The sequence below is a fragment of the Siphateles boraxobius genome, unplaced genomic scaffold (genome assembly GCF_051911475.1).
Source record: "Siphateles boraxobius isolate OS27281-9 unplaced genomic scaffold, OSU_SipBor_1 8, whole genome shotgun sequence".
Lineage (NCBI taxonomy): Eukaryota > Metazoa > Chordata > Actinopteri > Cypriniformes > Leuciscidae > Siphateles > Siphateles boraxobius.
In genome coordinates this window covers 24,968,815-24,996,661 of record NW_027509208.1, presented here as the reverse complement: position 1 = coordinate 24,996,661, position 27,847 = coordinate 24,968,815, and the positions used below count along the sequence as shown (strand labels likewise).

General features: G+C 39.4%; 1 protein-coding gene across 30 annotated transcripts in view; it reads right to left on the bottom strand.

Annotated features, from left to right (window-relative positions):
* The window catches only part of nrxn3b (neurexin 3b), a 623,191-nt gene that overhangs the window by 467,602 nt on the left and 127,742 nt on the right, over positions 1 to 27,847 (bottom strand). For 17 of the 30 annotated variants that reach the window (XR_013199929.1, XM_077219935.1, XM_077219934.1 and 14 more), the window contains 2 exons: positions 22,849 to 23,150; positions 10,078 to 10,239 (listed from right to left, as the gene is read on the bottom strand). Coding sequence is in view for 29 of the 30 variants with exons in the window: in XM_077219935.1 (XP_077076050.1) it covers positions 10,078 to 10,239; positions 22,849 to 23,150 (464 nt within the window). In the remaining variant the exon portion in view is untranslated. Of the gene's footprint in view, positions 1 to 10,077; positions 10,240 to 11,452; positions 11,498 to 22,848; positions 23,151 to 27,847 lie in introns of all 30 variants that reach the window. The other 13 variants (XM_077219922.1, XM_077219921.1, XM_077219924.1 and 10 more) reach the window with 2 other exon arrangements.

Here is a 27,847-nt window from a genome sequence, read left to right as displayed (position 1 = left end):
AAAGACTACTGTCACATTAAATAGGTACGCTTTTGTTCACCAATTTCTGCTCATAGTTAAATATACTATAGTATGATGTTTTGTCAAAAATAAAGTAGGTATATTGAATTATCAACTAAGATGTTATTATAGTGTTTGTTCCAATATTCAAACTAATGAATCCTTACCTTTTTTAATACGTATAATAAAATCTATACTTTCTACAAAGAAATACACTTGAAATATTGTTAAATTTGTATTGTTGTTGTAATTGTAACCTATTTGTAATTGGTTACAATTTCTAATTGTAAAATATGTATATATATATATAGATCATTTATTTTGTCCTTGCATTCTTTGGGACCCAGTGACACAGCTGTGTGAAAGGGCTAATTAATATGCAGCTCATTATGAATGTGGCACATTATCTGGCCTTTGTCTTCTCAGGTGTGAACACGGCTCCACGCATATTGCCTTTCCAAACGTGTCTTATAAAATTTAAATCAATGTATTGTTTTGTGTAAATGATTAGGCAGGATGATTTTCAGATCATTTTGAGGCAAACATTCTAGGCAACAACACTCATTAGTCAAAAGTCTTGTGGACACGTATTTAGTATGTGTTTTGTGGCCTTTTTCAGACACTTTAAGTTTTAGTTTTTTTGATAACCACACATAAACATTATTCTCTAAAAAATACAAACATGTACATACATGTTGCTCACATATTACGGTAGCCCCGTTTGTGCTATATAGAGTGAATTTACACCTTTGCCATTAACATGTTTATAAATAACTGAAAAAAGCACAAATGTCAGAGCATGTCAGAACACCTCAAGGACCCCAAAAACCCCTTAGACCTCAGAGGGTTAAGAACATCCGTTTTTCTTTGTCTCTCTCGCACGCCGGATCTCTTTTTAGCAAGTTGTCTCCCTCACTGCACGTGCCAGGTCTCTCTCGAAATTAAACATTTCAGTGTAAAAACACATCATAGAGCTGATATTACTGTATATGTCGCTGCGTGTCATCCATACAAATCACGAGAAAAACTGTAACAAATTATTTAGCCTTTGTTGCTTCAAAGACACAGCATGCCTCGTTGAATTCACATTACAATAAAACGAGGTTAAACGAATTTAAAATGTCTTTAAAACAAATTAAAGAGCTCTGTATTCTGTTAACTGCATTCGTTTCTTGGCATGAACGCGTTTTGTCAACAGTTCATGTTTAGATAATGCCAGATTGTTGACAATCATACACACTGGTCAAACATTCTAAAACTACAAACCAGTTGAAACAACTGGATTGAAAACCTCAATTTAAATATTGTGTGAAAAAAAAACTTTAAATGCAATAAATAAACTACAATATTTATAATTTAATAAGATATAGTGCCTACATTTGGACACATCGTGAGATTTATCCTTAAAATAATTTTGCCTTTGCCTGCTCATCAGGCTGGCTAACCGACACTCTCCATATGTAAGACGGAACATTAACACCTATTGTCCTGCACGCACGATAAAGCACTGAACTGTCCCTCCAAACCCCCCCACAGGCTATCTGAGTTTGAGACTGACTTATAACAAATTAAATTTGTAACAATTCGCACTTAAATCGCTATTCTAGACATTAGCATTAGGCTTTTAAAGTGTTGATAATGAAGGAATTAACCCTAATGAGGAAATCACCCTCTTATTTTAACCCGATTTGCTTCAAACTTCACTACTATAATGTAAACACACGGCAGATGTAGACCTGTGAATGGATTCTTGATATCTTAGATACTGTTGTTGTGGCAACGCATCAAACTTTAATATTCTTTTTTTATGCTTTTGAGACTCTTAGCATACTTGAAATTGCATGAAACTCGACAGACACATCACATTTATTAGCCAGTAGACATGTACAAAGTTTCAGAAACGGGTGTGGTGAGGGGCTCAGTAGCGCCACCTTTTGTCAAAAGTGGGGGGATTAATTTTATCTACAGTAATAAAAATCGGTATGTGTATTGTTCTCCTCTAGCCAGACAACTTTCTAATTTACACTCAATAGCTCCAACCAACAGGAAGTCAGATATTTTGGTTTGAAAATTGTCATTTTATGTCTCTCTCTCTCTGAGCCTACGTCTCTGTGTGTGTGTGTGTCTGTGAGTGTGGGGAGGGGGAGGGGGGCTAGATTAACCATTTCACTGCTGTTTGGTCTGGCCTGCATTAAAAAAGAAAATAAATGTCTTACGCCTTGTATTTTTTAAATAAGTTGTATTAATAAGTAAAGGCATATAACCAGTTGAATTGTAGTGCATTGAAAATAGTTTTATATAATTAGTTTATTAATTAAATTAACTTGGTCCATAAACTTGGTCAGAAAATTTGGTCCATAAATTAAACACACTTGCATGTAATATTATGAAACTCGGTACACATATAGATCTCATCGGGGCAAACAACTTTAAGCCAGCCCAACAGGAAGTGGGCTATTTTGGTCTTAATGTGGATTTTTGGCAAAATCAGCCTCTGATTTTTTACCCACTCCTCTTAAGTGGTTTATTCAATTCCCACCAAACTTTTTCAACATGATGAAAATACATTAAAGAAGCTAAATTGTGAATGGCTATTGAATATCTCAAATTGTTTTGCTATGGCGAGGGATTAAAGTCATGTCAAAAAAGTAAACATTAAAAGCCTCATATCTTCTAAAAAATTAATTATACACCATTTATTTCTAGATAAAATTACACAAATATCAGAACTAAACCCATTTTATTCTTGTTTTCAATTTAAGAATAATGTACAAGTTTAAAAACAGCCAGAATGTGCTATTCAGTTAAAAAATAAATACATCAAGTAATACAAAGGGCTATACTGCCCTCTTGTGTCCAAAATGATATCAACTCAGTACATAAAACTTTTTTATCAGGTATGGCTATTGTAATTAAATATAAATATATTAGGTATGTGGCTGTGAGGATCTTTTCCCACCGGTTAATCGACGTTAGACACCAGCGAGGCCTTTTAAATCGCTAATATAAAAGTGAAAGTAAAGTATAAGGACGTCCGCACGGACATTTATAGTGGTGGCGCTCGCAGTGCGCTCGAATGAATTTCTATGGAAGTAGAAATGAAAAAACGTTCGCTCTGTTCTGCTCGCTCGTCACCATGGACGCGCACCGTTATGAATGCCAGTGCAGCCGCATACTTTTTAGTGTCACTTTAAAATTAGCACCATATCGGGGGCCGATTGTTTCCGGTTTTCAGGTAAAACACAACAACAAATGAGTAAATGACAGATTCGCTTAAATAGGCGCTTTTACACAAAATATTCCGTCATCATTTTTTTCAGTCAGCTCTTCACTCTCGTGATTAATGAATTTTGACTCCTGTTGCTGATCTTTGCTGCAACTTTCGTTCAGCTCACAATTTAGTAAGCAAACACGCTTCAAATGTGTTTTTATTTTATTTTTGTGTATACATGTGTGTATATATATATATATATATATATATATATATATATATATATATATATATATATATATATATAGCTTATGTTTCAAATATGAGTTAATTAACAATCGTTGGAAAGAATGATACTTTTAAACATCACTAAACCGTCATTAGGTGTCGCCAGGCGACCGTCTTAATGAGCGAGTCATTGATTCATTCGTTCAAACGATTCGTTCGAACGGCTGAGTCATTCATGAATGAGACAGATTATGGATTGGTCGTTGAATCTTTGAGTCAACCGATTCGTTCAAAATGCTGAATCATTCAGTAATGAGAACGCGTTGCTGTGAGATCCTCGATGGTTCTGCTGTGATCTTTGTTTAACTATTTTCGCTGCTGAAACAGAAAAAAAGTCAATATTGCATCTAAAATGTAAGTGATTTGACGTGTGTGTGTGTGTGTGTGTGTGTGTGTGTGTGTGTGTGTGTGTGTGTGTGTGTGTGTGTGTGTGTGTGTGTGTGTGTGTGTGTGTGATTGTGTCTGTTACAGTGATTGTTTAACCCTTGTTAAAGTTTAGGCCTTGTCTTTTTGGATATATATCTTTTTATATAAAAAAAATAGCATACAACCCATATATTTTAAATGTATTGTTTGCTTTAAATTACATTGAGATTTGTATGTTTGGTAATTGAACCTGAATGAATTTTAAATGAATGTGCTATATTTCAGATCATATATTTGTTTTCCTTAAAATTTGAACTAACACTAACTTTATTCTCATCTGAATGATAGATTATTTATTTATGTATAAAATAAAAACACATTTGATTTTTATTTTTTAATCAATATAGAATGTGTAACTGAAAAAATAAACAGATTAGGGCTCTGTTCGAGGACAAGAAATGAAAACCAATGCAATATGATGAATGTCCAAAAGATTTTTTTGCTTTTAAACTATGTGTGTGTGTGTGTGTGTGTGTGTGTGTGTGTGTGTGTGTGTGTGTGTGTGTGTGTGTGTGTGTGTGTAAGAGATTTTGGTTGGGTGACAGTTGTAGTTTAGCAGTACAGTTTGACAAAAGCACAATGTTGTGTTTTATTGCGATTGTACACAAATATAAGTAAACACTTTGCAGTTTGAATAATGTCCTGTATGAACAAAAGGACGGAGTATGTTTTTATGTCTACATTGTTCAATCACGCCTCACACACACACACACACAAACTATTTTTCTAATCAGATCAGGCAAATATTCTGTCTTGGCACACTTCATATAACTTTCAAACTTGTGTACTTATTTCATGTGTCCATTAAGTCCATGAGACCGTAGGGTGTCTCATTTTTCATTTTAGGTTTCAGAAGGTTGCTCACGCATACTTTGTGGTTGATATGTGCCCTCAATGCACACTTTTGCAGAGCCCACACCAATGCAAGCTCTACAGCACACATCTTCTCAAAGGTCAAAGCGGGGTTACGTTATTGCCCGTCATGCACAGTAACCCCAAAGGCACCGGGGTGGCGGTGCCACCGGCTTGTTATATATATATATATATATATATATATATATATATATATATATATATATATATATATATATATATATATATATATATATTATAGCTGCGAGCAGCGATGAAGGGCCAAAGCCGGCGGTACCGCCACCCCGGTGCCTTTAGGTAACTAAAGGCACCGGGGTTGCGGTGCCACCGGCTTGGGCCCGTAATCGCTGCTCGCAGCTATATTTACGTTTTGCTTTCGTTAAATTTAACCGAATCTGTAGTAGCCTAGGCTATTTTAAAAAAAATGTTTTTTGCTCTAAAAGTGTGTTCTATTCTGTTTCGTTTGTTTATTTTTTTAAGAATAAGGACAAGCATAAGAGTAAGGATATTCAATCAATCTCATTCATGTTTTTTTACAAGACCTTTTGCTGAGTTTTTTAATAAACAGATAGCTTACAAACATATATAATAGTTCACTGTTTGTACAAATAAAAGTATATATACTATAAATTGTATGATCGTTTGTTTAAATAACATTAACCAAATTGTCTTTCTTTAATTAAGGTGAGACACTACAGATGAATAGGGTAAACATTTTAACTTACAGATATCACCATGAAACGTTACCAGTTGATTACTCGCATGAATAGTTTTATGTAATTTTATGTTTAAATATGCTAATCAGGCTATATCAAATTACATATGCACTAATTTGCATATATTTTGAAGTGACGTTTTTTGAAGATTATTATTTTTGCATTTTGTTGATATATTCAATGAAAATACATTTACAGAGGGGATTATGAATATTTCCTTTTGTTACCCTGCAAATCAGAAAATACTGCCAATAGGCTTAAAAAAAATGTTCTGCCCTATTTTTAGGCATAAAATGTCATATAAATCAGGCCAAGAATGATATATCAACAGATCCCTCAGTACAAACCTTCACAATATAGTTAGGAATAGGACTGTAAAGTTTGGTGTATGTAGGTGCTACAGAAGTGGAAAATCGTCACTAGGAGTGTGAGAAAAAACTCATTTTGAGAAAACGGCCTTTAAAGATTTTTATGGCTAAATTCCACTAATTTGTATTGAAAGCCATGAATTAGTCAAAATATGCTTTAGGTCCAAGTAAAATCAATGTATCACACTGTTGAACATCCAAAACTCATCATTGCTTCATCCATCACTGATCATAACATCCAAAACAACACATCAACAGTCCATCACACAGGTGAATCTGCCCAAGGGACTCAAAACCACTTTAGGATCCCACAATTACAGATTTGTTTAGTTTTATATAGTAATTATATTATACAAAACCGAAATGTGTTGTGTAATGTAATTGTTTTGTACTGTATATAGTATGTAAAGTATAGTATATATGTGATGTATGTATATAATGCCAGAGCACGTCACGTGACGATTCTGAACAAATCACGTTGTCAGAAATTGGCATCAGCCAATGACAGGGTTGCCAACTCTCCCACATCTGGCGTGACACTCAGGCATTCAGCCTCAATCTCACGGTCTCACGATCAACAAAGAAATCTCACGCTGAATTAGACATTCTTCTGTGCTGTATTTTTTTTAACTCATGTGCACTAATTTCCGAATTACTATAAGCAAGTTCAGGCTCTTAACTACTGATTGGACCACTGCATTTTCTCACGCAGAGAAAAATGGCGGACAAAGAGGACACTGACCCCGACAGGGGTCTCCAACACATCGCTCGCGAGCTACCAGTAGCTCGTGGCCTGATTTGAGGTAGCTCGCCAAGGGGCCGTTCACATATCGCGTCTTTTGCGCGCTCAAGTTCGTTATTTCAAATGTAGGAAGCTCATAATTGAAGCGACGGGCTAATTTTTTCCAGGCGCAGCGAGATGAAAATATTCATTAGCTACTAAAACTTATTTATCGTTGTGGAGGCGCAGTGCATGGTTGCATAGCAACGACAGACGCCACGGGAAAATCGGACCGATTTTACTATTAATAATAAAAGATAAGCTAATAATGTGCATTGTAAACGTCAGTAATTTATCTTTTTTGACTCATTCTTTTTATAAAAATGATTAAAAGGTTGAAATATGCAAGGTTTTTTTTTATAAATCTTTTTTGTCAAAACTTTATTTGAACTTGTAGGCTACATACTAGTAGATAACATGTCCAGTAGCCTACTCCTTTAAAATCTGGCCGTCATTTTTAATGTTGTTATTTTAATGTTTATGTAAACAAAAAGTGCATATTAATGGTAATTATATTTGTTATTTGCTGGTTTTCGACATGAAACTTGGTGAATTGATTTTATTGTGTAGTATTAATACTTTTTGAATTACTTTTTGAGGATTCTGTGATAACCGTGATCATTTTGGTCACTATAATCATGAAATGAAATTTTCATGCCATTTCATCTCTAGTTAAGATGCACTATAAAATCAACTATACTTATGTTTTGTTTTTACAGTACAATATGCAAAGAAATTTTTTTCTTAAAAAAAAAATGTATCTCTGATTCTGTTCTTTTCTCTGACATTTAAGGGTGACATATATGGGCCTACAAAAACTCTTTTAGGTCTAAAACAGTTTAGATAGTTGTTAATATGAGAGTTATGAGACATTATTTAAGAGTATGTATCATGTATTACATGAGTAGCTCTCGGCCACTATCTTTTTTAAAAAGTAGCTCTCAAATGAAAAAAGGTTGGAGACCCCTGGACTAGACAGAGAAGGTTACTTTTGATATGGAACAAATTCTCCGCTGTCAGATTCTGTCAATATTTCCAATGGTTTGGCGCTTTTAAATGTGACGGATCGCTGTAGCGCGTCAGTTCAAACGGCACGTGATACAGTAGCCTACAACAACAGCCCCCCCATCAAATCTCAATCCAAGCAAAACTCAAAAGTTGCCAACTCTGCAATGAGACTACGCATTTCGAGTTAAATCGCCCGTTTTACTTTCATGATTGGTTGCTGATAAACAGGAAATTACCATATTTGGATCCGATAGCGTTGCAAAGGAGAGAGAGAGCTTTCTAACGGAGTGTGTGATGACAGGGTGCAGTCAGCGTTCGCGGAGCAGCATGATTGTTTAGAACGCCAACTTTTGTTGAATTTATGCGAAATCTACACACGCAAACAGACAGAATGTAGTAAAATAAAGACCTAAATGTGTATTTTGGACTTTTTTTCAGCACAAGTCTGAAAGAAGACTTTGTTATTAAAGACTATTGCCCAAAATCTCAAAATTGACCAGTGGAAAAACCCCCCGATGTTTTTGCCTGCCGTGTCTCGCCTTAATAATACAATTATTATTTTAAAATGCAGTTTCAACTCAAACAAATCTTTGTTTGTTTCATTATTGTACAGCAAATGTCAATATCTCTTGTTTTGATTGTTCATGTTTGTTGTAGGCTTATTTTGGAAATTACCGTTGTATTTACGTAATATTTTTTACGTAATATTTCATCCTTACTGTTAATTTACATTAGCCCCACTCATTACATTAGTGGCATAAAATGCGGCAATTGCTGCTGTTTTGCTAAATGTCCCTTTGCGCCACCTGGTGGTCATTTCGCGAACTAATTTGAAATGCGACTGGTTAATTTTTGCCGCGGTGGATTTGCCGCGCCACCTGGCGCAGTGGTAATAGGCATTCTGGTTGAGTACCTACTGTATAATAACCAAATTAAGTCATATCAGTGAATGGATTTAAAAGAATTTGGGATGAGATATATACTGTATATGTCTCAGCTTGTTCCCGGTCCTGTATTAGGTGCTATGAGTAATGTGGTTGTATTTCTTCCTGTTTGGTGTGTAGATATTAAAAGTCTCTTTGAGTCTCCTTCATCGTGCGCTTTATTATAGCTACCTACCCGTGACAACTGTAAGGCTGTTACCAATCAGATTAAATCATTTACACTGAATAATTACAACTGCATTAAATAATGTTATGAGTTTGATATTATATATATATATATATATATATATATATATATATATATACAAATAAGAAATCTTGGGGGGAAACATTATACTTTTAAACATGAAACTAAAGTGCCAGTAGGTGGCTGCATTGAGTCATTCATTCAAATGATTCATTCAAACGGCTGATTCATTCAAGAATGAGCCAGTTGTTTATGAATGGGTCACTGAATCTTTGCCTCAACTGTTTTGTTAAAAACATTGAATCATTTTTTTATTTTTTTTTTACATTGAATCATTAAGTAATGAATTGAGATGCACGATTGTTCTACTGTGATCGTTGTTTGGAACTATTTTCGCTGCTGAAATATAACAAAAACAGTCAATATTACATCTAAAATGTAAGTGTCTTAATATTAACTACTTGTTTACTGAACTGTTGTATGTAATCAGTCACACTTACAGTCGTGATGGTTTTCAGAAATACAGCACTCTTGGTCGTGTGATGTTGCTTAACTGTATCATATGTCATGAATATAAAAAAAATCCCCCAAAACATTTTCCGCAGTATGCTAATGGAGTTTCTTTGTTTGTGCTGCGCTCATTTGCTTCGATTTCTCCTCGAGAGGCTGTGTAAGCCTCAATACCACAAACCTGTTACCATCAGTACAATTACACTATATATTATTATCCACTTTCAGTCGCCACTTACAATAAATGGAATAAAATAAAATTAATTCTCACGTTTTGGTGATTCCCTAGTTCTTATTTTTTATGTTATTGACATTTTAATCAGGCTACTTATCCCATTGGGCAAGTAAAATTCTCTTTCATTTGCCCCTTCAAAAAATCTATTTGTCCTATTACACCCCATATCAAAAATAATTAACTTTTAAAATAGCATTATACGACCACTTTAATATGTTGAACTACCTGTGGTTACACTGTTTGGACACCTTCTTGAACTTGACAAAAACTGACATTCAGTAAAACCACATTGAGACCAGTTGCTTAAAAGTGAGGTCAGTTCTGCTAAAGCATAATTTGCATGCAGATGCCATTTTTTTTTATAATTTCTTATCTAATGCAAACATTTTAAGCATTACTTGTGTTTACAAAAGCTTGAATCAAATTAAAGGCAATAACCTCCCAAAGGCTTTTTTGTGATGCCAATTATACAGTGTGCATGTGCGTGTTCCTGCGTGCACTCACAATTATGCACATCTTATAGGACCCACCTCTTTCAGGCAACCCATGAAATTATTGCTGACGGGAGATCCAGGCAGGTCGGCGGTGCTTGGGCTTCCCCCAACATAGAAGAAATCATCTGAGCCCAGCATAGTGTAATCCTCCTGAGTGTATCCTGTGGTGGTCAGAATACCATCCACTGATATAGTAACCTGTGAAACGATGACAATATAGAAAGACAGCAAATTAGAAACCAATTTGAAGATGTGCTGAGCGATAACCTTTCTTTTTTTTTTCGGATTTGCCCTCATTACGGGCTGCTTACTGCTAACACTCTGGTCCATTGGTCTGGTTAAGTTTTATTGGTGATAGTTTAGTATAGGTTCACGGGACAGGTAAAGAAAATATTGCTGATGAATATTTTCTTCATCTTTTGATGGGTTAAGAAAATGAATTCTTATCTGGTTTGGAATATTACTAATTAGGGTTAGTAAATGTTAAAACCAAGGACAAATTATTTGTACTTGTTTTACTTTTAGGAGGGGGTAAACTACTTTATATTACAAGTTCAATCATACACATAGACAGACATTCAGACACATACTGAAACTTGAAAATGCATGCATTAAAGGAAGACATTAACCACTGGGAAATCAAATATTTTATCCTTTTTCAAGAGGTCCTACTGAATAAACATGAGAAATGATTAATTGGTTTAGTGAAAAGGGGGAGGAGCTGAGCTACAACAGCCAATTAGCAAGCCCCCATGCAGAACTTTAAATAAAAGATCAGCAGGAAAGCCAGGCAACAAGAACACATGGCACAGAAAACAACGAGCAGAATACACACGCAGGGGACTTGGGTGGAAGTGGAGTGATAAATTGAATGTAGTGTTAGTTGTGGTTATACATGAGGCTGAATGAGACGGTGGAGATGAGGACATGCCATGACTGGTGTTGGACATATCAACTGCCAGAGTTCCCAGAGTTCTTAGGTTTCTCTTGAGTGTTCGTTTATTTTTGGGAGGCTCTGTGGGGTGGAAATTTCCCTTCTGGACATTCTTGGAAATCCTCTGTCAGTTATTGCCGACAGTCCTCTCAAAAAATGTGGAGGCTTGGTGAGAAAAAAAAAACACTTTACTACTTCCTGTGAGAGTCCCAGTGAGGATGTGAATCTCTACGTAACGTTAACGTGAGGACGTAAAAGCCAGCTTGATAGATAAAGCAAACAAAAACAACAAAACTGTAAAAGAAGGGAGGGAAGTTTGAGAGGGGGTAAAGGGGGGAAATGTGAAAAGTCCTGGTAATACAAACCCATTTCCTAATTTTTTGAAAAGAGTGTCTAGAATGAAACTCAAAGAAAAAAGAAAGAAAGGGAGAGGGACACACGGCAAACCAAAAAAAGGACAATAAGAATGATATCTACCAGACAATGTAGTTTGTTTACCATAGCGTGTCCAATGCCTGAGTGCTTTCAGGAAGAAGGGGGAAGAAAGGAAATCAAAACAATAGTGAACAAAACGGTTGTTAATAAATGGACGAAATTAAAAGAGAAAGAAATTAATGATGAAGATTCAGGGTGTTAGTACATTAGTTTGGTTAGAAACAGGTTAATAATAAAAAAAATGATCCCATGAATGAATATTGTTAGTCTCAAAAACTCTCTTCCCAACATGTGAGAAACAGGAAGGGAAAGATAGAAAAGAGGAGGAGTATAATGAGAGCTGTTATTTGTGTTATTTATAGTGGGGACATGTGACCAATAAACCAATAGACATGGGTCCCGATGGTTGACAATATGACTAGTCGTCAAATGACCGACTAGACAATTATTTAGGTAGATTGTTGACTAGATTTCAGTGGCAGAGCTTTAAGCATGCTGGTGGTTTGCTCTCCTTTAGCTGTTATGCGTTTAGCATGATAAAAGAATCTCTACACCTTTAGTCTTGCACGCCATTGCGCCATAGGGTTTTTGAGCATTACATCATGATTGTTACCTTTTCAAGTTGGTATGTTAGAAATAGTTTAACTTTTAAAAATGCAACTCCAGAATTTGTCTGATGTGAACACCCCTTAAAAATCTCATCAGCGGCTAGTAGATTTAGAAAATATACAGTTGTTTGTGGCTCACTGTACTTTCTAGTGACATCAAGTTTATCAAAATGAATATTCTGTAGCTTAATTTAAGTCCACAAAGTGATCTGGAAAAATGATTGCTCCCTCAACTTTCAAAACACAGCAACTCTGTGTGGTATTGAGATTGAGAGAAAAACAATTCTAATCATGTTATTGTTAATATTTCATTTTCTATTTGTCTATTTGTCTACTTTGCTTTGTGAAATAGGTAGTTACATTACCTTTTTCAAATTTTAATTCATTTTCAAAACTAATTTACCAAAAAAAAAAAAAAAATGAGAACAGCTTTTCTTAACAGTGAAAACAGATACTTTAACACAACATGTACTAGGGATGTAACAATACCCTCATGTCACAGTTCGATACATATCACGATACTGAACTCACGATACGATATTATTGCGATTCTATAAGACATATGATAAAAGGTTAACAAAAAAATGTACTCTTTATTAAAATGGTAAATTTGATATTACATTGTGGGTGTAAATGAATAGGCTTGGACTTGGTGCTGGAAACCCAAAGAACAGGACAATGGTGACAGCAGAAGAAATATTTTCATGATTGCAGAAAATCCAGAATTATTTTAGACGAATATGCTTGCTGTATTTTCTAAAGGTTTAGTCAAAGAGTATCCCTGACAGAAACTTTTTAAAAATGTAACAGGTATTATTAAATTATTAGTCTATAATCTAAATATCATTCATGACCTAAGTCTGCACAATTTTGAGACATAAAACCAGAATGTCTGTGCAACCCCCTCAACTGTCCCCACCATTCTTTAAAACAGCGAGAGAGAGAGAGAGAGAGAGAGAGAGAGAGAGAGAGAGAGAGAGAGAGAGAGAGAGAGAGAGAAGATATATATATATATATATATATAGAGAGAGAGAGAGAGAGAGAGAGAGAGAGAGAGAGAGAGAGAGAGAGAGAGAGAATAAGAGAGCTCCTTCAGTCTGTCAGCTTGTACACTAGTCTGAAAACATCACATGAGGGATGTACTATATCTTTTACCAGTCTGAACAAAGAAGTGACATGAAAAAAGCACTTACTTGTCAAGCCCTCATCATATTTTCACTCCATATAAATCTGCCTCACCTGCCAGTGAAGTTTAAGGTCAGCCAAACAAATCAAGCATGATCTCACTGAAGACTCGCACTGAATCCATGAAAATACGTCTGGCCAGCAGATACAAACACTCTTACTTACTAATGATTTATCAAAGGCTTCATGTACATGAGAAACACAACCCAGATAGCATGTTGACATTGATACAATGTTGAGTTTTTGATCCAAACCATAATTTTGGTTGAGATTGACATTTCAATGTTTAAAGTGTGCTGGATCAGCATTGCAATTTTGATGAAAGCCAACAGCACACATGGGTGGCACACACAGTGACATTGAACTAACAGTGATTTGTAGTTGATGAGCACAAGATCATTCAGATGAAGATGAGAAAGAAAAAAATAAAATAAAAGAAGCACTCTCCTGATAATGCTGACATTGATTATATATTGAGTTGTTGTCGACAGCATAATCACCTGACCTGGGACTTATCACTGCTTATTCAGGTAATCATAATATTCCTGAATCTGTATTAAACTTGAGAAATGTTAATGATTTCCATTCAGTTTAGCTTGTTTCCACTGAAACACAATCACAAAAAAAAAATCTTGTGTCAATTGAGAAAGTGACTGACATCGCAATTTTGTGATATTTAAAGAGATTATGGTCTACATAATGGCGGGCATACACTGTGCGATTTTCGTCCGATTTTGAGCCAAATTCTGACTCGTGCGACTCTTTTTCGGGTCAGGACGATTTTCAGCTTTGTCGTGCGTCGTTTGTCGTGCAGTGTTCGTGCAGTGTACAGGGAGAAACGAGAGGTGATTAACCTCTCCCGATCGGCAATCGGATGGTCGGATGAATTTCTGGCATGTCAGAAATTTTGGTCGCCACGTGACTATATCGCACAGTTGAAGCAGAGCCACGAACCGATTGCCCTTAACTTAGTGTTTTTTCCCTCACTGTGCCTGCGCGAAAACAGAATGTTAACCATTTCAATCTGCAGCAAAAAAAAAATCGAAAAGAAAAAAAAAACGAAAAGAGAGAGATCTTTAAGTTCTGTAGTTCAAACTAGCTACAAATAACTGTAGCTTACCTCCAGTTTGTCCAGTTATTACTCACGTCTTCCAAGCCACCTGCGATATAACACCGTTTTTAATTTTGACTAATTATTGCAGTGTTCGGACTTATTATAGACTGTTAATATAAATATATGCCTATAATTCATTGTAATCGACCTAAATGTTTTAGACAATTTTCAATGAGGAGGAGTAAGCTTCTATGTAATATTTTATTATCCTCACAGCGGGTTGCGTTGATGTGCTGTGAAATTATTGCGTGGCAAATTAATTATAATAGCAGATCAATTTAAAAATAAAATTAGCCTTCCCTAATAATGATAATACAATAATACTAATAAAATTTAATACATAAATTGGAAATGCTAAATCATCTTGATATTGATAGCTGATGCTTGTTTTGACAATATCTCTGGATACATGCTATCGTCTAGGTGCAACCCAGCACGGGGGTTTATCCAAATATTTCACACAAGTCGCAGCTCGACGTTCGGACCGTATAGTGTGAGCAGATAAATCCTGAGCTTTGGCTTTACATCGCATGCGATTTACTCGTTCAGTGTGAGTAGGTACCTTGCTGAAATCGCACAGACATTGCACAGTGTATGGCCGCCTTAAGGTGAATCTGCAGCTTCAAAGGGATAGTTCAGCCCGAAATTAAAATTCTGTCATCATTTAATCACACTCAAGTTGTTGATCAAAACCGGTTTGAATTTCTTTCTTCTGTTGAACACAAAAGAAGATAGAGTGAAGAATGTTGGTAACCATACAGTTAATGGTAGCCATTGACTTCCATGGTATTTTTATTTCCTACTATGGGAATCAATGGCCACCCTCAACTTTCTGGTTTCCAATATTCTTTAATATATCTTCTTTATGTTCAACAGAAGAAAGAAAATAATACAGGTTTGGAACAACTTGAGGGTGAGTAAATGATAGAATTTTCATAAAATTTAAATGCTATGTAGTTTTCTCAGAAAATGAACTGTGACATAGTTAATGGCTATAGCTCAGAGGTGTTTGTTCCTCTTCATGAAGAGTTTAGCTCCAACACACCCGCCAGGATGTATTCATTGATCTAATGACCTTGATTATCGGACACCCCTGCCATAGTGATTTCTTTTGATATTGAAGCATTAATAGATTTTAGAAAAATAAATTAAATAAACAGGATTTAACAATACTATAATCGTAGTTAGAATATTTTGTGTTTAGCAACTTTTTTTAAAAAGTGAATCATATTGTGTTTAGTATATTAATACTCTTGATTGTGACTGTATGTTCTTAAGCAACATCATGGTTTCTTTTTCAGATTTCAGAGAACCCAAAGGAAAAGAGGCAGTAGTCTGAAATAAGACACATTTTTAAAAACCTTAACCGCTGAACCATCTGTTTTTATGACAGCGGACTTCTGAAGCCAATTTTATTTTTAAAGGTTGAAATGCTTTTGTCCTATTTCTCCCCTTTCCTTTTTTAAAGAAAGATATTTTAATATATTGTTGTCATTGATTGATTGAATAAAATAAATGGACTCAACTGCTGGAAAGGTGTCATTTATATTTTAAAAGGTTTTCCCCAAACTTTGAAATGGTCAGGAATTACAACTACGAAGTGTGGTTGAAATATTAATGTTGTTTCAACATTAACTTGGTACATCAGATGCCAACATTGTTTGACATTCCTTTTCAGTTGTATTTTCAGTGTTTCAACAAAAGTGATTTAGAATCAACATCACATTGTAACATTGATCAAACCATATAACCACTGATTATTTTTGTTAATTTCAGTGTTGATTCAACAGCAGTGATTTAGATTCAACATGATAGTGTAACGTTGATTCAATAGCATTACCATTGATTTTTTTTATTCACCATTGTTTCAACATTAACTGAGGGTACAGAAGCTATGTTGATAAAATATCACTTTGTAATGTTGAATCAATACTATTTACCATTGATTTTTGGTTGAAATCTCAACATTGCTTCACCATTAACTTGAGGGTTCAAGAGTGATGCTAAAGCAACATCCCTTTGTAATGTTAATTCAATTTAATTAGCGTAGACACATCAACACTGACTCAACATTGTTTCAATGATTACATGCTATCTGGGTAGGGGCTTCATTTATAAAACCCACGTATTGAAAATTCCATGGATTTCAAGACAGAAACTGAGTTAGAAAGGCTATTTATTTTAAAAAGGAAAACGTCTCGGTTACGTATGTAACCCTCGTTCCCTGAGTAGGGAACGTTATGTCGGATGACGACGAATGGGGTTTCGCTTAGAACACCTATCGACTTCGAGTATTGCAAAACGAGCCAATGGCAAAGAAATGCCATGGGTCTGCGGAATTTGCATAGCGTATCTCCGCCTTACCTCGTGGGTATAAAAGGAGGACGCCGGCAACATGCAGATATGTTTCTTCGCTGAGGAGCCAAGACTGAGCTCAGGCGACCCCCGCGGTACAGCGGAAAGTGGCAGGAAGACGTAACGTCTCCGTTCCCTACTCAGGGAACGAGGGTTACATACGTAACCGTTACATTCCCTTTCGTTGTCACTCCGACTTACGTCGGGTGACGACGAATGGGGTTACCAGTCGGGCGGATTTAGTCTCCTCGCTCCTCTCAAGAACCTGATAACCAGGTCGTGCTTCCCCACCGACTTACATTCGATGAGGTCATGGTGTGCGGCAATAGCGGCAACGAAGACCTTCAGGGTGGAGGGAGACAGCCTTCGCTCCAGCCCCTGTTGAAGGAAGGAAAGCACAACGCTGATCGAGCATCTCCGGGGGTCTTCTCGGTGAGAAGAGCACCAGCTGACGAAGAGGTTCCACTTCAACGCATAGACGTGTCACGTGGACGTTGCCCTAGCGGAAGTGATGGTAGCCACCACCGCTGGTGGTAGGGTACTCAAACCTGCCTCGTCCCATCGAGGAGCCACACGTGGAGGTTCCAGAGATTGGGACGAGGGTGCCATAGGGTGCCCCGTCCCTGAGGAAGAAGGTTCTTCCTCAGAGGGATCGGCCAGGGAGGTGCTGTCGCGAGGAGTACTAATTCGGAGAACCAGGTCCGGGCGGGCCAGTACGGCGCGACCAGAATGACCTGCTCCTCGTCCTCCCTGACCTTGCGCAAGGTCTGCGCAAGAAGGCTCACTGGGGGAAACGCATACTTGCGGCCCTGCAGCCAGCTGGGCGCCAGAGCATCCGTACCGAGCCTGCCCTCGGTCAGGGAATAAAACTGGGCGCAATGGGTCGAGTCGTGGGAGGCAAACAGATCTATCTGTGCGTCCCCGAACTGGTCCCAAATCAGCTGGACCGACTGGGGATGGAGTCGCCATTCTCCAGGGAGTGGCTGAAGCCGTGAGAGCTCGTCGGCTGCACAGTTCAGAACTCCGGGGATATAAATGGCATGAAGCGACCTCAGATGCTTCTGACTCCATATGAGGAGGTGGCGAGCGAGTTGCGACATACGGCGGGAGCGTAGACCACCTTGATGATTGATGTACGCTACAGTGGCAGTATTGTCTGAGCGGACTAGTTCGTGTTGGTTCTTGAGCACGGCCCTGAAGCGGCGCAAAACAAGACGTACGGCCAGCAACTCGAGGCAATTGACATGCCAGAGGCGACGGGGTCCTGTCCAGGAGCCCACGGCAGCACTTACATTGCACATGGCACCCCAGCCCGTGGAGGAGGCATCTGTCGTTACAACAACATGGCGCAAAGCTCGTTCCAGGGGCACTCCGGCCCGTAGAAAACTGAGGTCGACCACGGGGTGAAGGTCTGACAGCAGGTCGGAGTAACTGTTACTCGGAGGGTGCCGTGTTGCCATGCCCACCTCGGGACTCGGTCACGAAGCCAAAGCTGAAGCGGTCTCATATGTAGCAATCCGAGCGGCGTTGCCGCGGCTGCAGAAGCCATATGCCCCAGGAGCCTCTGAAAAAGTTTCAGTGGAACCGCACTCCTGCCCTCGAACTGTCTCAGGCAAGTCAGTAGTGACTGCGCGCGCTCGCTCGTAAGCTGCGCGGACATGGCGACCGAGTCGATAACCATACCGAGAAAAGAGATCCTCTGCACGGGGCAAAGTTTGCTCTTCTCCCAGTTGACCCGAAGGCCCAGACGAGCTAGGTGCCGAAGCACTAGGTCCCTGTGTTCGCAAACCTGAACTCGAGAGTGAGCTATGATCAGCCAGTCGTCGATATAACTCAGGATCCGAACCCTGTGTTCCCGAAGGGGAACAAGGGCAGCCTCAACGACCTTCGTGAAGATGCGAGGAGACAGGGCTAGCCCGAAAGGGAAAACCGCGTACTGGATGCCTGCCCCTCGAAAGAAAACAGAGGAGAATGGAGACATGAAAGTAGGCGTCCTTCAGGTCGATCGCTGCAAACCAATCCTTGGGCCGTATGCATTCGAAAACGCGTTTGAGCATCTTGAACGGCATCCTGTGAAGGGAGCGGTTCAGCACGCGCAAGTCCAGGATTGGCCGTAACCCACCGGTTTTCTTGGGGACAATGAAGTAGGGGCTGTAGAAGCCGGACCTCATCTCGGCTGGAGGGACAGTCTCGATTGCACCCTTCGCCAGCAGGGTGGCAATCTCTGCTCTCATTATGGGGGCATAGCCACCGACAAAAGTGGAGCGGACTCCCCAAGCGGGGAGGAGACCGTGCGAACTGAATCGCATAGCCGAGCCTGATGGTCCGCGCGACCCAGCGGGACAGACGGGGAAGCTCTAACCAGGCTCCCAGGAACTGAACCAGCGGGATCATGCGAACCACAGGCGTCCCCCCGGAGGGGCAGCGAAGCGGAGTAACTGGCCCAGACGTGGACGGCATAGTGGCCCGATGTGGGGGCACAGTTAGCAACCGCGCCCTGGCAGAGGGGGCCAGGGGAGGACCAGGCTGGTCGTCCCGCGGGGGCCTGCTCTGCCAGGGGTCTGGCGAAAGAGGGGGACAGGGGCGAAGCGGTCCGTGGATGGCACGCCGTGTCAACCACCTCTGGGACAGAGGGGGACGAGGAGAGCACGGCTTGTGGGCGGCGCTCTTTGACGTCCGAGAACTCTCTGTGCTCAGAGACGGGAGAGTCAGCTCTTTGGAGAATAAGGATTCTTCCCCGGCCCTCCCCCGGGTAAAGGAGTGGTCCTGCTACCAACTCTAGGAAAGAACTGAGTCCCATCTCTGAGGAGCCCATCTCAAGAGCGCCGCTTAACCCGGCGTGTAGCGGGGGGCGGGGCTGGAGAGGGCTGTGGCGTCCGCCCGCGGCCCCAGAGCCGGCCCGTGAACGGGCGGGGTGGGAGCCGCGGGAGGGCGCCTTCGGCGGTGGGCAGACCGAGGGATCTGAGCGGACGGCGGGGCCGTCGGGACAGAATCAACGTCAATCTGCTCATGGGCGGCTGAGAGCTGTTGGGCAAGCCCTCAACCGCACCGCCGAAGAGGCCGACCTGGGATATGGGAATGTCGGACAGACGGGTCCGCGCGACATCCAGCACATCAGACAGGTTCAGCCACAGAATGGTGAGCATCACCTGACCCAGGGAGCGTACGGCCACTTTCGTCGCTCAGAGAGCAAGGTCAGTGGCGGCGCGCAGCTCAGTGAAGAGCCCTGGGTCAGTCCCGCCCTCGTGCAGGTCCATCTGGGTCAGGTGGACCAGCAGAATGACCATGGCATGCAGTAAGGCGGCTGCCAGTCCCGTGGCGCTATAGGATCTCGCCACAAGCGTAGACGAAAAACTACAGGCCACGGGCGGGTGCTTAGGATTGCGCCGAGAAGAAGCACTCTGAGGACACATAGCACGCAACAGAGCGTTCAGCCGGGGGGACCCCAGTGTACCCATGGGTAGCGGCCCCAACGAGGGGAGGAAAGGCGGATGAGATCAGCGAGCGGTCCCGAGAAGACAAGGGGGTCTTCTTGGACTTCGAGATCTCATCATGCACGTCCGGGAAGAGAGGTATTGGGGTTTGCCGTGGACGAGGGTCGGCGGCCTTACCCAAAACCCATCGTCCCAGGAAAGCATGGCCGTCATCTCCGGATCAGACTCAGGCACAGCCGTATGCACACCGGAAGGTGGCAGCTGTGACAAGCCCTCACTTCCAGAAGACTCAAACCCACCTAGTGATGCTGCAACAGACATGGCATCTTCCTCTGTAGCTTCAACTGAAACACGCGTGCCACCAGAGGGTAGACTCGCGGGAATCAGCAGTTCACTAGCGGGCACCGTCATTGAAGAGGGGGGCTGGGGTCGCGGACACATAGTCGGCGCCTTGATCCAGACCGTAACCCTCAGGTCACCCTGGCCACCAGCCGTAGATCGGGGGGTTGATGAGGGGACTCTCACTCTTGCGAGTTCACCGAGTCTCGACCTATATATGACGCGATGATCACGTTCCCAGCGAGAACATGAGTCACCCACGAGCGGTGTTCAAGCATGATCAAAGCCCAAACACACTAGACAGCGCTCGTGCCCATCAGAGTCCGATACCAGTCCGCTGCAACCAGAAATGCAAAATAAAAAGACGTGCCGCGTGCGAGCTCTTTTATGAGAGGAGAAAAAAACTCCGCGATGTTGAAGCACACAGGGAGACACACACACACACTGGCAGATCACTGCACAGATCAGCAGGCACTGTGAGCTCGCTTCAGATCGCCGTCACACCAACACCGGAGAGAGAAGCTAATTTCGTAGAGCGAAGTCAGAGATGACTGTGGAGTGAAGAAATACTCTTGGCTCCGAAGCGAAAACATATCTGCATGTTGCCGGCGTCCTCCTTTTATACCCACGAGGTAAGGCGGAGATACGCTATGCAAATTCCGCAGACCCATGGCATTTCTTTGCCATTGGCTCGTTTTGTAATACTCGAAGTCGATAGGTGTTCTAAGCGAAACCCCATTCGTCGTCATCCAACGTAACTCGGAGTGACAACGAAAGGGAACTAACAATGTTTAGTTATTAAAAATATTAAATGTTAACAATAATTCTAGTATTATCAGAGGTCGCGTTAGAGTGCGGCATTGTCAAAATTACGTCGTAATCATTCTGTTATTACCTGTCATTTTAACTTTCATATTTTAATGATAAAAAGCCATTTAATAGGCTCTGTTTTTGTTCACATTTTTTTATTTTTTCATTCACAAACTTACATGACAAGTATATAGGCAAGATTATGCATTTATTTATTTATTTTTGCACAGACCGTGCATCACTTTTCAGGTTTCATCATAAATGTTTGACCAATGAATCGCAATAAGCTTTGTGCTTTGTTACTTTTGATTTGAAACAAAGTCTCAGCTTTCAAATTGTGTCCATTTTATCACAAAATTCAAACAATAAATACCATTTTGATGCTCTTTAATGTGGCGCGAGAGTTCAAGCGAAGAGGAGCGCGAGTGAACATGATCAATTCCTTCCTCTTTACTTCTACGTTACAGAATGAAATAAACATGAATGAACATCAGAAAATATGTTTAAAGATACAGTTCAACTTACCAAAAACCATATAATGTCTCTCATGTTATCGCTCGACCAGTGTTTCAACCACAGAAAGACTTCAATAAAACGTAACTCAGAAAAGCCATTTGTTTACCATTAACTTTATAGTCAGCAAGAGTGCAATCGCAACCAAGTGTTCAGGGGTGAGAATTACAGTTACAAGTAACAATACATCAGCCTCAGTGTAATCTGTCAAAATCATGGACAGCTTTCAGATTTTTCAGTCACTGCTAAGAAAATTCCGTCAATGACGGAAAATTTCCAGTTTACGCGACCTGTGTGGATTCTTATTTGCATATTTAATACCTTAATTACTAGTTTTTTCATTAGTCATAATGTTTACAAGCAATGTGTATTCTGATTCTGCTCAAACATTTTAAGAACAAGGAGGAGAACGATTTTTGTCTAATATTACGACAAATATTTTGCAGAAGGGAATAGCATAAACAGAATGAGCATGTATTACATTGTGTCCTAACCGGCTGGATGAAACAACTAAAACTAAAAGATCTTTTTTGAAAGTTGATTTTAAATTGAAATGATTGTATGTTCACATTTAAAATTATTAGGTACATCTTTATAAATGAGGCCCATAGTCTCTTGAGTGAATAAATACATTAGGGATTCACTGCAAAGCTATTTGTAGCTGCATACCATATGTAAATGTGTGAAAATAACTGTCGACCACTGCCTACAGAGTTTCAAGGTGATACAGTATCTAAGCTAAAACTTTGAAGGTTTGCTGACATGTGTAGAGCTTTGGAGCATAGACTGAAAGGATTTGAAGTGAAGCTTAGAATTTCAGAAGCCCTTAAGGGTAAACCACGTCAAGTAACAGAGATAAAAGACTTCAAGATTTGAAAACAGAAGAAGAAAACAAGAATATACCCATCCATTATTAGAAAACAAGTTAACAAATTAAAATGCAATGTCTTAATTGAGTAGTTCCAATAGTATTATCTGATTTCAAATCGAATGCTACATAAATACATGTGAGGTAAAACATGAACTAGTTCTCCAGCTATCTGTGAGTAGTCTCAAGAGCGGCAATGGACTCGAGATTACCTGTCTCAGGTTGCGTGTCACTTTGATGTCATGCCAAGCGTTGTCATTGAACTTTCCATTGACAGGCTCAACGATCGCTTCGAAGGCCCCGGAGCCCAGGTTGATGACCAGCGAAACGGCACCGTCCTTCAGCGCTAGGTTCACGTAGTCCGCCGACTTGCCCGTGTGGAGGATGAGACCGTTGCGCTGCCAAGTTTTGAAGGACAGAGTGATCTCATCACTGCTACTCTGGATGGGATTCTGAGACAAGTCATAGCAGAAGTATTCCGAACCCCGGAATGTCGCCACATTCTCCTCACGAGCTGAAAACAAGAGAGACAAAAAAACATTTATTTGTTTTCAATAATTCAATGTTGATTGGGCACATAAAAAATTAACTGGGATGTTGGTCTTTTCGGGAGGTGGAACAGTCATCGAATTAGTCTTTCAGAAAAGCATAAACTATCATAAAAGATGCAATAATATACAATAGGGATGCACCGATTTGGACATTTTGGCCGATAACCGGTAATTCTTTATATTTGAAAGTCGATAACTGATATCTTGGCCGATAAATCTAAATCAAAATTGTTTCTATAATTTTTGAGAGCCTGATTAAAAAACAAAAGTCTCGCCATTTACAGCCATGACCCAAGCATGTTCTCATTATAATTTTATGTAGCCTATATGACAGACTTGCCCTGCACATGTTGCACTTAACTGTATTTTCCTTTATTGAAGTTATTACAATCATATTTCAAGCAATTCAAAACCATCATGGAGAACAGTGCGCATCTGAAGTGTCTCAGGGACATAATCCATTATTTATCGGCTTTAATATATCAACCAAATTTTCTTATCAGGCCGATAACGATAACATTAACATATAAACTAACATTAACTTATATCGTGCATCCCTAATAAACAAAAATGATTACAGTAACAATAAACATTACAATTGGTCATTCTAAGGAGTTCCGTCAGAGTTTAAACCAAGATTTCATGAAGTGTCTTTCTGAGGTAGAGGCGGACAGAATGGGATTGTGGGAGCTTTGTCAGAGTGCTAAAGTGAAGCAGCAGGCCATGAATGTTGACGTTTCACCTCACATCTTGTCTGAATTAAGGAATCAGAGAGTGCTGCATTAATGTGTTTGATGTTACCCTTTAAGAGACATTACATTCCCTACATTCTTTTCTCCAAATGTCCTGCTGATGGGTCCTCAAGTGCTTTTTCATATGATTCGAGTCCTAGTGCCTCTTGGTAGTGGAGGCTTATTTCCGTATCCAACATTTGAAGTGTGACATTGCTATTTGCAAATTACCCTGCAGTAAAGGAAGAACAATGGCGAATGTCTTCATAAATCTGCGAGGGCTTGTTTCTTTCATTCCAACTGTTCTCTTCCCCTAGAATTTCAGCTTGCCAAAGGATGTATCAGAACTCACTGTCAGCTCCCCTCTGAGCAAATTACAGGGACAGAAAGGAAAAGGAGAAGAGAGAACAAGTGAAAACAGGATGGGAAGAAAGCAGAGGAGTACGAGATGGTTGTGGGAGTGACAGAGAAAGAGAAAGGAAAAAGAAATGGAAAGCTTAAGATAAAACTGCGATGGAGAGGGCAAGAGAAGGTCATTGTGAAGGAGGTTTTTTGCCATGATACAATGAACGCCTAGAAAATCACGCTCAAGGAGCAATTAAATCATAGATTTTAAATTCAAATTGAATGTCACCACAAATTCGTATTGTGCCTAAGAACACCTTCATACGTTAGTTAAAATTAATGTATCACAAAACCTAGGTTTCCGTGACATGAATGCAGTATGAAGTATTCCACGAGTGTGAAGTCTGCATGTTCTGAGATTATTTGTAATGCTGAAAAATGTGCATTATAAATTCAATTGTTTCACAAGTACTTGAACTTACAAGTACTTATGGCATTAAATAGACAGCTGCATACTTAGTGTCAATTAGTAGGCTAGTTACTATAGTACATACGCAATACTAACATGAACTGTTAATTAAATATGGAAGCTGCTCCTGAATAGAATGAACATCATACCTGTATGCAAATCCTTCCCAGGCCCAGCTAACATATGACGTACCAGTTATGTGATGAATTGGTACTTTACTTTTATTTCAAGACTTAATAATTTACAACGTAACTATGACGTTGCATGCTCGTAGTTTCGTGAAGTGATGTACTGCACACGCTGCCGCGTTTGAGCGTGCAATTGAAGAGTGAGCGCTACGAATACAGAATAACGTCTGACAGGACAGGGAAGTTTTTTTGTTTTTTTAGGTGAGATACTTTTTATTTTGTAACAAGTTACGATAATTACACTGACAACATCTTACAACATCTCATCTGACCGCAGATACTAAAACGGGACAACGCGTTTTCCTCATGCATCTGACAGAAGTGTCATCAGGTTTCATGAATGTCTTTCAAAATAAAAGTCTTGCATCAGAAAAAACGTTTAGAATTGCGTAAAAGCCCGTCTACGGAAAGCCTGGCCACTCCCTATTAAGCCCTATTGTTCCAAATTTTGGTTGTAGTTCCACCATAGTTCCACTGGGGGGCGATCGTCCGAGTGCAAAATGTATGGGAGTCTATGGGGCTAGACGGCTAAATTTGTCTCTCAACCCGATTGCCGTTGAGAAATCTCAGATTTGAATGTAGGTTTTGCGAGTTCAACATGGTTTATAGGTCGAAAGTTGAATGAACGAGTACTTACGTCCTTTCGATTTCTTACAGGTTGAGTTGTTGTTGCCCATAACACGCTAACATTCTGCTATTGGACGCTGATTGGTCAATGAAGGACTGATTACGACTAGACATATCGCCTGATGGCATCGTGGCATCCGATGCGGGACCAGAATGTTAAGGCGGACTTAACTCTTCTAGCACTTGTATTTACCTGTGTCAGCTGTGTTGTCGATGCCTCGAGAGAAAAGAAAGTGCAGATCGCGAAAGCACCAAAGTGACTTAAGGATTGCCGTAAAGCTGTTCTCTGGTCGTACGATGTGTATGGCGTCAATGACATTTTAAAAGACTTTTTAAAGCAAATAAGTGACTCTAAAAAATCTAACACCCAGTAATCTGTAATTTCTTTGCATCTCCTTTCGAAAACAACATTCAAATTACTAGACAAAAATTATATCCTGAGAAAAGTGGATTTTTAGGGGTATATCTCCATAGACCCCCATTCATTCTGCACTCATCCTGCGAGCGCCCTCATATGGAACCAGAGTGGAACTGCAACCAGTTCAGAACCCGGAAGTTTACGGAGAGTGAAACTTCTCCCCATATTAGACATTCTCTGATTGTGTTTTTTTTTTTTTTTACACGTGAACCACTCAGACCCACAGGTTGAGAAACACTGTAGAACAAACATGCAAATAAAAAAAAAACAACAACACTGCTTTTCATGTGTTTCAGGTAAGTCTAATAGTAATTTTTAGGTAAAGAAACCGAATAGTATGTGAAACAGCACTGCATAGTCTTCAAGTATAAATTAAATATAGATTAATCCTAATTAAACAGTGGGGATTTCTTTAAGACTGCAAGGGAAGCTCGGCTTCCCCATAATGTAAAAAAAATGAATGGTCAAATATGTACTATTGTGTTAACATTTTATTGACTAAAAATGTTCTAGAACACGTTCATCTCGAAGACGAGTTTGTTCAGAATCAGCTACATATAGCAGGTCGGCTGACTCGATTTCTTTCTCATCAGACCGTTTTTACAAGGAGGGACAGAGCAGTGTAGAATAAAGGTAAAATATATGAAAATTAATGCAATTTTTAAAAAACGAAGCATGAACACATGTTACAGTGCACCCCACAAACACAATCAAGCCTTTGAAAAAATGTGTTTTACCACCCCTTTAACCCTCTGAGGTCTAAGGGGTTTTTGGGGTCCTTGAGGTGTTCTGACATGCTCTGACATTTGTGCTTTTTTCAGTTATTTATAAACATGTTAATGGCAAAGGTGTAAATTCACTCTATATAGCACAAACGGGGCTACCGTAATATGTGAGCAACATGTATGTACATGTTTGTATTTTTTAGAGAATAATGTTTATGCGTGGTTATTGAAAAAACTAAAACTTAAAGTGTCTGAAATAAGGCCACAAAACACATACTAAATATGTGTCCACAAGACTTTTGACTAATCAGTGTTGTTGAATAGAAATTTTGCTTCAAAATGATCTGAAAATCATCCTGCCTAATCATTTACACAAACAATACATTGATTTAAATTTTATAAGACACCTTTTGTTTGGAAAGGCAATATGCGTGGAGGCGTGTTCACACCTAAGAAGACAAAGGCTAGATAATGTGCCACATATATAATGAGCTGCATATTAATTAGCCTTTCACACAGGTGTGTCACAGGATCCCAAAGAATGCAAGGACAAAAGAAATTATCTATATATACATATTTTACAATTAGAAATTGTAACCAATTAAAAATAGGCTACAATTACAGCAACAATTACAATTTTAACAATATTTCAAGTGCATTTCTTTGTAAAAAGTATAGATTTTATCATACGTATTAAAAAAGGTAAGGATTCATTAGTTTGAATATTGGAACAAACACTATAATAACATCTTAGTTGATAATTCAATACACCTACTTTATTTTTGACAAAACATCATACTATAGTATATTTAACTATGAGCAGAAATTGGTGAACAAAAGCGTACCTATTTAATGTGACAGTAGTCTTTTTTTACAGTCTTTATAATCTATCCAAAACTAATCACAAAATCTTGTATTTTGTCTGTAACTGTAATATTTAGTCTGTAACATATTGAGTATGATATATTAGCATATACATGTGAATTTGCAGTTTGTTGCTTATACAGACATTTTATTTCAACATATTTCAGTCTATTTTTACTCATCTTAGTAGGCTATAGCAATATAGTTTGGATGTGTTCATGTAAACATACCATTTACTGTAGGTGCGAGAGTGAATGAACGGCACAGACGCGCTGTATAACTGTAGTAAACAA